General features: G+C 35.0%; 1 protein-coding gene across 1 annotated transcript; it reads left to right on the top strand.

The window, feature by feature from the left end:
• The first annotated feature begins 201 nt into the window (after positions 1-201).
• LOC149258229 (uncharacterized) lies at positions 202-703 on the top strand. The gene is made up of 2 exons (XM_089407165.1): positions 202-399; positions 497-703. Exons 1-2 carry the CDS (start codon positions 241-243, stop codon positions 701-703), a joined length of 366 nt encoding a protein of 121 aa, XP_089263291.1. The 5' UTR covers positions 202-240.
• The last annotated feature ends 11,005 nt before the right edge of the window (positions 704-11,708 follow it).

Raw genomic sequence — 11,708 nt, 5'->3', positions numbered from 1 at the left:
ACTATATCACCCCCATATCTAATTCAATATGCATTAACTTTATGTTAGCTCCACCGCATCATGCTTACATTAGTTCTCCACGTCTGATTGGTAGTCATTAAAACACAGCGCCACATGGTGAACGGAGGTCAATTTAACTTACCGTGCCATGGCCAGGTGGCTGCAAGCCATGTGAAACCATGTGATCACACGCCGGGTTGTGTATTCGATTTGTGTGCCCTACTCCCGCCCAAACGGACGATGGAGATCTTATCTTCAGATCGGATGGCACAGGTTAACTGTAGGGTTTGGGTTGACATATATGATGACCGGGTTCTTCGGTTCTGGTTCATTTGCACACTATGCTTCTGCAGTTCTTCCGACAGTCTCCTCCACCATTCAGCTCCGCTGCTTGCACAGGTAAACTTCTCGACTATGGCAATTGTTTAAGGTTTACAGTCGATTCTTTAACATCGTTTCATCAGATCCTAAGTATGTGTTCCATCATTTGATACAGTTGATAACAGTGCGGTGCTGTGCAGGAGGGTTTGGACTCCATGGCCTCGATTATTCGAACGGTTTTCTGAACGACCCGCACACCATTCGGGTAAGCCATCCGCTGCTGTATACTCAATCATTTAAGTCAGCTTGTAATGGAAGTTTGACGGTCTTCAATGACCCCGCTAATTCATACCTAAAAAATAAAAAAATTTATTTTACTTAACCTCAGAATTACCACGGTATATGATGCACTTGATTCGCATGAGCATGTAACTTTGTAAAAATACGAATTATGGGTTAATGCTCTTACACCTTAGTCGATATTCAATGGGACTATATCACCCCCATATCTAATTCAATATGCATTAACTTTATGTTAGCTCCACCGCATCATGCTTACATTAGTTCTCCACGTCTGATTGGTAGTCATTAAAACACAGCGCCACATGGTGAACGGAGGTCAATTTAACTTACCGTGCCATGGCCAGGTGGCTGCAAGCCATGTGAAGCCATGTGATCACACGCCGGGTTGTGTATTCGATTTGTGTGCCCTACTCCCGCCCAAACGGACGATGGAGATCTTATCTTCAGACCTGAGCACATGAACATCGTGCATCAGTTCTGTGTCGGGTCATTGAAGACCGTCAAACTTCCATTACAAGCTGACTTAAATGATTGAGTATACAGCAGCGGATGGCTTACCCGAATGGTGTGCGGGTCGTTCAGAAAACCGTTCGAATAATCGAGGCCATGGAGTCCAAACCCTCCTGCACAGCACCGCACTGATATCAACTGGTCCCAAGATCGAAACTTGGCTCTGATACCACTTGTCACATACCCCGATAACCTCGCAGGCAAAAGTAGGGAGTTAGAATTTTTCGTACAAATTACCACAAGTAATTAACCAATTCACAACTCCTCAATTCATTGTTAACCATTAAATATAATATTCATTGGTGCAAGTAAATTGCCATCAAAGACAGTAAGTTTCATAAGCATTGCATAATCTTTAATCATCACTGAAATAACATAAACTGTCTCATGAATCCATGCATCCATTTCTTGATAACCTTAACATATTAGATAATCATACAATCTAATAAAGAACCATCAACATCAAGGGTTCAACATCATCCATCTGACACAAAAGGCAATCACATCAATCACACCATTGAACACGGAAATACCCTGGAAACCCCGTAGGGTGAAAACCAGCAAACGTTTAATCTTCTTATTAAACGCTCGTGAGGGTTTTCACCCCTCACTCAATGGCTTATAAGGGATTCCATCCCTTAACCATTGTTATAAAATCATTACAATAAGTTATCATTTGGTTGTCACATAACTAGCTACAAGCTAATACAATTTACATGTAATCTTTTATTTACATACCGCCACATGCAAAGTTCCTTGTGGCATAATTGTTCTAGCAATGGGCAATACTGCAGCTTGACTTCATCTGCATGAACGAATAATCTTTTTCCTGTCATAATGTTAAACATCACCTTCCTTGGCACCATCTGCCATCGTTTCCTGTCAATGCAGTCATCAACAATCTTGGCAACAAGATTAGTCACAATATTATTCAAACAATGATCAACCTCTAAGAGATTCTTTAATATCTTTCACACATGCATGAGCACGCATAATATACTAGTTAACTAGTACATATATTCCAGTAAACTCTTGTTCTACTTTTCACAATACTTATTCATACTAATGCATATTTTTCTCATAACCAAGTATTGTTTTTCAAGAGATATCACTACCCATGAGAATATATCACAAACTACCCTCTTTAATCTATATTCACTTCCAGGAAAGGAAAGAAAAGACTACGAAATACCTTTTTAAGAAAAGAGAATTCATCCTATCTTTTCTTACATAAACACATATGCATGTTATATAAAGACAATAAATGTTCCTTATCTTTTAATGTTGCAAATATATATAATAACCATCTTTTCCTATATATAGGAATAACAACCTTTAACTACATGTAGTAATATATTTTCTCTACCAAGAAAATATATATAAAATCAATATTTATCTACATGCGGTAATATATTTTCTTTACAAGAGGAATATATAACCTTAATCTACATGTAGTAATATATTAGATTATTCATACTAAGGTTATTTAGGTAAAAACCTTCTTTAGGTTATTCAAGTAAAAACCCTATTCTCTTTACCAAGAGGAATATATAATCTTTATTTACATGTCCTAATACATTTTCTTTGCCAAGAAAATATAAAACAACAATCTCCTCAAGAACTTTATATGTCCTATACATCTCTTCTCAAGAGGATATTTTGGGTTCTTAGTAAGAACCTTGTGTAATTTATCCCAAGAAATAATAAAGCTACTTAGCTTTTAACACTCTCAAGAAAATCACAAAACTACTTAGTTTTTACTGTGCATAAACTAAGCAACCAATACTTTCAAGAGGACTTATATCTCTGCAATATTTTAATGCCTAAGAACTTTAAAGTGAGATTCTAATATTATGCCTTCAGGATGCATAAACTTATATGTTCATAGACAACGCAGATTTTTCAAAAAGAAAGGCACCATAGACTTATCATTTGCATCGGCAAATTCTTTGCATAGCAATTTCCATTTCTTGCTCATATCACCGCCTCTTTAAAAAGAGTGTGCATAATTTTGGACTTACCTTGAGTGTGATTTCAAGCATGAAATCCGCAATACCTACCCCTCGTGACTGAAAGAAACAAATTTGTGTCTCTTGGTCTAGCTTCAAACTCTCATAACTGCAACTCTGTCCTCACCCTTGCAGCTTTCACAGTGAACAGATACATTAAATTACAATAGTTGCTTGGGTCGGAGAGCCGCTACCTGAACAAGATCTTCCTACAGCTTAACCTTTTGATGTATTTGAGTGTTTCGAGGTGAGGCCTCAGTTCTTCAATGGCTGCCTCCTCTTAGCATGAAGTTCTGTCCCAGCTCCCTCCAAACGCGCAGATAACACTCGGCTAATTGAATACGAATTTATGCAGTCTTTTCATACGCGGTTCAGCGATGGACACTAATATATAACAGGCATATCACCCAAGGAACCGTTCCTCATCAAGAAAACAGTTCCGGAGTTTGCTCGGGGATTGGGTTTTGTTCATAATCTCATTAAAGCCCCCTACATGAAGTGATGACTCGCTCGCAGTTAATCTGGCGGTTGTCTTTCTCGAAACCGTCTAGAAAAGCAGGTGGCTTCAGTTCCCATTTTTAAGCCGCCACACGCGCCCCCTGTCTGCCATTCTTAATTGACAGCGCTATGGATACAAGAATTAGTTGTTGAAACTAATTCGTAATTTCTTTAAAAAGAATTACTATTTCATTAATTAATATTTTACGCATAGGGATGTTACATACTCCCCCCCTTAACAGGAACACCGTCCTCGGTGTTTTTCTTTCATTGAGAACTTGCGATTTTACTCATCGTGTTACCATCTAAACCACACAAAATGTGATCCTTTCCTCTTGAAATCAGCGATTCCATTCCAAGAAAAGATGACAAACAAAAATAGTAATGATATAGTCATAAGAAATATCATTAGTTATAAGCATCAATAGTTGCAAAAATATGCAACTTCTAATCGCCACCACGCTTCCCCCTGATTTATATTCATGCATTGGCTTATTAAGTTTCGTTCATTGTAATTTCAATCTAGTTCAATTTATGCATGGTTGTTATGACCATATGTGCAAATCAAAAGTTGGTAGTTGATTGTTACTTCCCTCAATGACTGTTCAATATTGTTCTTACGTGTAATGAGTGTTCAATATTGTTCTTAAGTGCGACAAAAGTTTTCATTGTCTTTTCCTCATCAGGAATCCAATGTTATGAATGTAATTATGCAACAACTTATCACTTATTTCTCAAGGAAGTTATAAACATGAATCACACCCATCATGCCAAAAGTAGTGTACGACATAAATGAATATGCGACTGATTAAACTCATACCTGAGTTAATGCCTACTGATGGCGTACCTCAACATCCTTTCCGCTTACCAATTCCCAAAGGCGCCAGTACTGCAACCTTTAGCTCTGATACCACTTGTCACATAACAAACGCCGGCCCAAATGAACGCGCAGGGTTCATTGATGCACTTGAGAATGGCCCTGCCGCCATTACGTTTGCCCCCACAACAAGCCTTTCACCGCAATAGGGTCTGTGGCGGAACACCAGTAGGAATTCTGCATGCCAACCGCCATTGCTTCTTGAATACTTGATTCTTTGGACTAAATATCATTAATCGCGTTGACACTGTAATATGATGCTCCCATTTCTGCTTGAGCAACAATGACTTCGATCGACAGACCGCCGCACGGAAAGGACAAAGACCCTTCTGGAAACACAGATGCATATGCTTTAATAGCTGTATGAGATATGTAATGGCTCTATGAGCGTTTTTCCCCCTATGGCATCGCTGCCTTCCGCATACTTCATCCCCAATGCGGTTAAAACAGCTCTCATCAAGAATCCGTTCCGTCTTTTGTAATGGAGCCGAACTAAGGCTGACAGGAACCTCCAAAAACGTGTATGCTGCAACTCCAATCGAACATCTCTTCCCCGTAAACTTAATTCAGCAGAATACGCTTTCAAATGAAAAACCAAAACTCATTTCACACCATCCAGCCTTAGTAAAGAATAACAGAGAGCCCTAAAACGCATACGCTCTAACCCTAGTTAGACATTTCGGTCCCCTCAAGAAAACCGTTCCGCATCAAGAAAACAGTTCCGGAGTTTGCTCGGGGATTGGGTTTATGTTCATAATCTCATTAAAGCCCCCTACATGAAGTGATGACTCGCTCGCAGTTAATCTGGCGGTTGTCTTTCTCGAATTATGGGTTAATGCTCTTACACCTTAGTCGATGTTCAATGGGACTATATCACCCCCATATCTAATTCAACTGCTGCGGTCACAGGGTTACGGCTTGCTTCTGGAGTAATGGAAGCAAGTCCAGCCCTCTCCGCCTATATTCAATGGGTTGCATGAGGGTTTTTACCCGAATTTGATATTAAGATTTGCATCATATCCAGTTATTTATGCGTACAGTATTTCCACCTCGCTTGCTCGGCATGCCGTGACATTTGCGGTCTAATGCTAGTTTAAGGCTTATCTAAGAGTTTACTCTTCACTACTATACCTATGGTGTTCTTGTCATTTCAGCTACACGGCTTCGTTGTTTTATTGGAGACCTGACTCTTAACACAGTGCTCCTTACCGTCTTTCTTATCACCGGTTAAGTTTCAGTATTGAATATGGTCTCGTATTGCAGGTCCATAAGCATTGTAAATATTTATACTGTTTCGTATTCACTTGAGTATATACTATATCTTGCTGGTTTTAGAATGCTCTCTCTATATTTGGTTCCTGCCGCGTCATGTTCCGTCTCTGTTATAACTTATATTTCGTATCCAGATCTGTATGTGGTCGATAGGAATGAGGTTTACTCTGTAGCCGTATACTTGTTTACACATTCTCTGTCTCAGGAATATTAGTTTATATAACTGTGTCTTTGATATCTCAGTAAAAGAAAATATCAGCTAATACAAATATATATTTAACCACAGCTTTCGATTTGTCATCGAGGAATAACACAATTGACTGTATATAAATACCATTCTATAGTTATATCTGTATTTCCTTTAATAAAGAAAAATATAAACACTTGTATTTGCTTAAACTCCATTTCCTGTCTTAGAAATAAGAATCCAGACTACTATATCCTGCAAGCTATCATTACCTGATTCTTAAGTAAATCTATCTAATGAGACATACCTGGTAATCTGCTACTGTCGCTCTTACTGTAAGGTTCACTTGCAATAATCTAGCTCTTAACCTCCCAACCTTGAGAATCCACTCCACTGGATCTCCCCTCCGAGCTATCTTGTAGGCCACAGCCTTTCCAAGACTCAAGCACCACGGTGCTGGGTTATCTGATCACAACCAGACTTAACCCACCTTCCACACTCTGCTCCCTCCTCTGGAATCTTCCTCTGCCTGTTCATCAACAGCCCAGAGGTTTTTCCTTGCAACCCTCTTCAGGGTGAGAGGCAGTTGTCTCCCTTTCAGTTTCTTAACTGATTCTTTTCTTTTAATAGAAAAGCCCCTTTTTGGAGGCTGCCAGCATTTCTTTCAACACATGTGTAAAATAGTTCATTATATTTTCTTTAAACAAATAATAATGTCTTTAATAACAAGTTGTCACCCATATTGTTTTTACCACAACAATTACCGGAATTTACAAGTTACCAGGGTTATTACAATAAAGCACTAAAAATATTATTATTGGTCAAAACTAGCTATTATATTATTATTATTAAGTAGGAGTTAGTTTTAATATTGGATAGAAAAATAATTTACGAACAACTAGAAATGTTGTTCTTAAGATTGTGTGAGACTTAGTGGATCTTAGACACCTTTTAGGATAGTGTAACTCTCAAAATTGAGTCCAACCTTTTTCTCCCATAAATATTTAAAAAATTGCATAGAAACCACTTAATTTATATTAGAGTAGTCCTTAAATGAGGCTTTTTGGAAAGTTTTATGCTTTAGTTTTTTATTTAATTTGTTTAGAATCAAACAAGGATTCATTGAAATCACAAGTTTGAGAGGTGAACTCTTCACAATCTAAGTGCCGCATGGGTTTTTGAGGGTGCTCAATCCATATATGCAGTGAGAAAAAAACCAGTTTAAACAACACAAATCAAGATTTGACCACAATCTTTTTCACCGGATTCCCACCAAAAACTTCAAAAAATCACACTTAAAAACTACTCCGTTTATATTTAGTATATTTAACAATATTAGTTGTAGCCTAACTCTTCCATATTTTAACTTTTTTTTCAGCATAATTTTTATTTAATTTTACATTTTCATTTAATTTGTTGATAATATGTTATTATATATATAGATAACCTTATTAAAAAAAAATCCTATAAAAAATAAACAAGGGAAAAAAAATACCTGTTCCATTTGTTATAATTAAAAGTTGAAAGATAAAAATAACCTACTCGCATAGCAGGGAAATTATTATTTAATTATGATAAATCAATTTTTAATTTGCTCAAGAGGTGGTGTTGTATTGTTATGCAGTACAAACTTCCTTGACCTTTTTTTTTTAACATTTAATTAAAACACTTTACGAAAAAGACTTTACAGATTTTGTGAGATTTTGTGATTTTTTTTTACTCGTTATTCAATTTTGCTTGGTTTATTAGTTTATTTTTACCAAATTTTTTTTTTGTCATTTATCTAGTTTAATTTTAGGAATTCAATTTTTATTATTTATTATATAAATTTATTTATTTATAAGGTGATTGGTTGAGATCTTATTATCAGCTCTTTAGTAACTTCCCTTTATGTTAGTTACTAATTTTTTGTTTTTAGATTTATTTCTTCTTTATTTTTTTTCATTTTTCTATTACTTCCATTTTCATCAATTTTAATTTTTTCTCCATTTTTTCAATTTAAAGTAACTTATTATTATATTAAAAACAAGTTTTAGTAAATTTAATATATATATATAAACAATATTAGTTAATTATATTTCTTATTTTTTAGTGATTTAACCAGATAAAGTTTTATTAGTTGTTTATTTTAATGATGAATTTTTTGTTTTTATTATTTTTTAGATTAATTAAATTATATTAAAATTAAATAGCAACTACCAGTTATTGAGTAACCCTTCTTTTAAACCTTATTGATTTAAATATTATTTATTATTTTATTAATAATTTTGATAAAAAAATATTGATTCATTTTAATGTATTAACAGTAATTTAATTTAATTTAATTTCATATATTATTATTTTTATTAATTAAAATTAAATAAATATTCTATATTCCCTTTTTTCATAGATTCTATCAACCAAATTAATATCACTCTCATATATATAAACTCTAAACTATAAACAAATGCTTTTATAAACCAATATTTTTAAGAGTAAAAGAATCCATATACAGTATGGATCAGAACAAACAACTTTCCATGTAAATGTCCTCCAAAGAGTTAACATGCTGAGGTGTCAAAAAGATGATGGACGTGTGGTTCCACATTAGGCAAAGAAATAGACGTGACACCACTACCGTGGAGCGCTAAGATGTGAAATGCCTAATTATCATGCCATATGTTTTAACTTTTAGTTGCGGGATTTTTCTGTAAAGAGATTCCATAGCGACATGAACACGAGGCTATAAAGGGTTTGCAAACTACGAGGATTGCATTTGACATAAATCAATTTACTATATTATGTACTTAAAGACAGTGATCACATTTCTTAATATGGATTTTAAAAGAATATTGAAAAATTTTAAATTATTAGGGTGTTTGATGTCATTGAATGTTACATATCTAAATTAGTTTCCCTGTGGAAAAAGAATTATTTTGTTGGTTCTCTACTATTCTTTATATGTTCAAGGTGTTAACTCAAAGATTATCGTTCTTGTGATTCAAACTTTTACCTGGTTATAAGATAGATTCTAAATGGACTTTTGGAACTTTCTCATATTTTATCTATTTGTAAACTTTAAATGAAGTGATAAAACATTTATATGGAAACAAGGATATATTAGGAAATACTTAATAGTACTGCATGGTTTCATTAGGGAGCAATACCATACCACGTGCATTTATATTGGCGATACATATTGAAGAAAAAATGACATAATATATTGAACATATAACATAGGGTAAAGGGTTTTATATTGGCAGGTATACAAAATGGAGCTCAAAGTTTATGAGAAAATATAAAGAGGTATAAAAAATGTTAATGAAAAAATGGATACCTACAATATCTAATGAAAGTAGGGATTTTTAAATTGAGAATGTGTATTGAGTTTGTATTTGTAGGAGTTTAAATAATGTGATTTTTAGAGATATTTTTCAATATGTAGTCAAATTAAAGGTATTGTTTAGTATGTCATGAACACACATGATATGTCAAAGGTTCATTGAGTGAAGTCCTTGTGAATAGTACATATAATTCTTCATGTTCCTTCATAATTGTTAGAGAAAAACCCATGTTTTGTCCTTCCCATTGGTGTGGGTATATTCTTTGTTGTTCTATACATTAGTAAAGGCTTTTGCAAGTTTGGCAATGAGAAAACTAGTACTTGACCAATCTTTCATTTCATCGTGTCGAAAGCCTTTTGTTGATTCTTCCCCATTTAAATCTCTTACCACTTCTTGTTATCATAAGGAATGGTGTAGATATTGTGAAAATGGATAATATGAACTTCCATAGGTAATGTGCTATTCCAACAAAGATCTTAACTTTAGTGACATTTCTAAGAATTGGCCATTTTATGATGGATTCCATATTTGTGTGATTTATCTTGAGTTCCCCTCCATCAAAAACATACTCAATATACACCAAAGACTTCTAAGAAAACTCATATTTCTTTAGAATACCCAACAAGTGGTGCTTCTTTAGAGTCTTTATCCCCTTCTTAAGATGTGAGAAATAGTCCTCCCAAGTAGAGCTGTAATCCAACATGTCATACAAATATTCTATAACAAATGAATCTAAATATGGTGTAATACATCCTTCATCATTCTCATAAATGAAATTGGTGCGTTGCGTAAACCAAATGGCATGACCAACTTTTGATACAAACCTTGTCTTGTCTTGAAGGCTATCTTCCAAGTGCTTTATACTTTGAAACATACCAGGTGCTATCCTAATTTTAGATCCATCTTAGTGAAGTACCGGCATGTTGCAACTAGTCCAATAAACCATTGATATTAGGCATAGGGTACCAATTATTGATTGTAATATTGAAATCTCTATAGTCCATAGAAAACCTCCAAGATCCATCCTTCTTGGGCATGATGATGATAGGTGACACACAAGGTGAATTTCTTGATTGAATCACTCCTTACTTCAATTGCTATTTCATTTTCTTCTAGAATAGATTATCTTACATCCAAATATTCAATAATTGGGAGTTAGGAATTAATTTTATCTCACACTCCACCTCAATCTTTGGTGGTAGCCCCTTAGGTTCCTAGAACACAACTATTTTCCTATAGCAGCTCCAACTTTTTCTTTTCCTCTTTAGTATATCTTGTTGGCAGCATGCTGTTGGCATTGATGTCAACAATTGGGTTAGTTGGGTGTCGACATTGACGTCAATAGTTGTAGTTGTTCATTTATGGCCTTGATGGATGTTTGATGCATTGATGGCTCTAAAGATGGTTGGCATGATGTCTACAGGTGTTATGATGTAAGTGTTGTTGGTTTGAGTAGATCTAAGTGGAACATATTATAAAAGTCTTTATAAGCCAAAATACACGTGACTCTTGTGCGAAAAAAATGTTTACACACAAAGATGACCTTAAGGAAAGTCACATACATGATCCTATGCATGTAAAAGAAAGCCCATGGTTTTTCCCATGGAAAGTGCCCATGGTATTTGAAATGTGTTGACTTGATCCAATCCGTGTTGATCTGGTCTAAAATTCTGAAGCATAATTGAATGTAATGAATGAATAATTGATATGGTCAATTGGGGTTTTGATCATTCTTTTGTAGTGTGGATCAAAGTGCTATGCACTAGATATGGTTAGAGACTTATGTGTGCGTGGATGTGGTATATTTCTAGATCATGGGAATGTGCAGAGGGATCAAAGATCAAATTTGAAGTAGTGTGTTTCACTTTAGGAACATAGTATGTTTAACCTTGTGGTTATGTGTTGTAGTGGACAAAATTGTATATTGTTGTAGGATGATTGTAGAGAGTTTGTATTTCTTTTGCGTGAGAATATAATGGTTTGTATTGCTACTGAGTGTGTATGGATGACTGTAGACAACATGAGTGCAATACTTTTGATTAGATTATATTATTGTAGGTATATTGAGAAAAGTTAGTTGATGAGTTAGGGTTTGAAAATGAATTTATTGTTGAGCAGGGGGAGTAAGTTAATGTGTTGTTGAGTGTGTTGAGTCAAAAGAGACATTTGTGTATTTAGTTTGAGTACAGATAATTAGTGGATCCAATGTGAAAATGAATGAAAGGGAGGTCCATGGTGATTTGAAGGTCTATTCCTTCAAGAAAGGTGGTGGCTTGTTGGTCAAGGGTGGCAGCATGGTGTTGGCATTAATGCCAACAGTTGGGTTAGTTGGGTGTTGACATTGATGTAAATAGTTGTAGGTGTTCACGTATGGCCTTGATGGATGTTTGATGCGTTGATTGTTCTAA

This window comes from Pinus tabuliformis, chromosome 6 (assembly GCF_031772625.1).
Source record: "Pinus tabuliformis cultivar Carrire ecotype Pingquan chromosome 6, CPIR1, whole genome shotgun sequence".
NCBI classification, from domain to species: Eukaryota; Viridiplantae; Streptophyta; class Pinopsida; order Pinales; family Pinaceae; genus Pinus; species Pinus tabuliformis.
The sequence above is the reverse complement of the archived record's forward strand: the minus strand, read 5'-3'. Positions and strand labels throughout refer to the sequence as shown.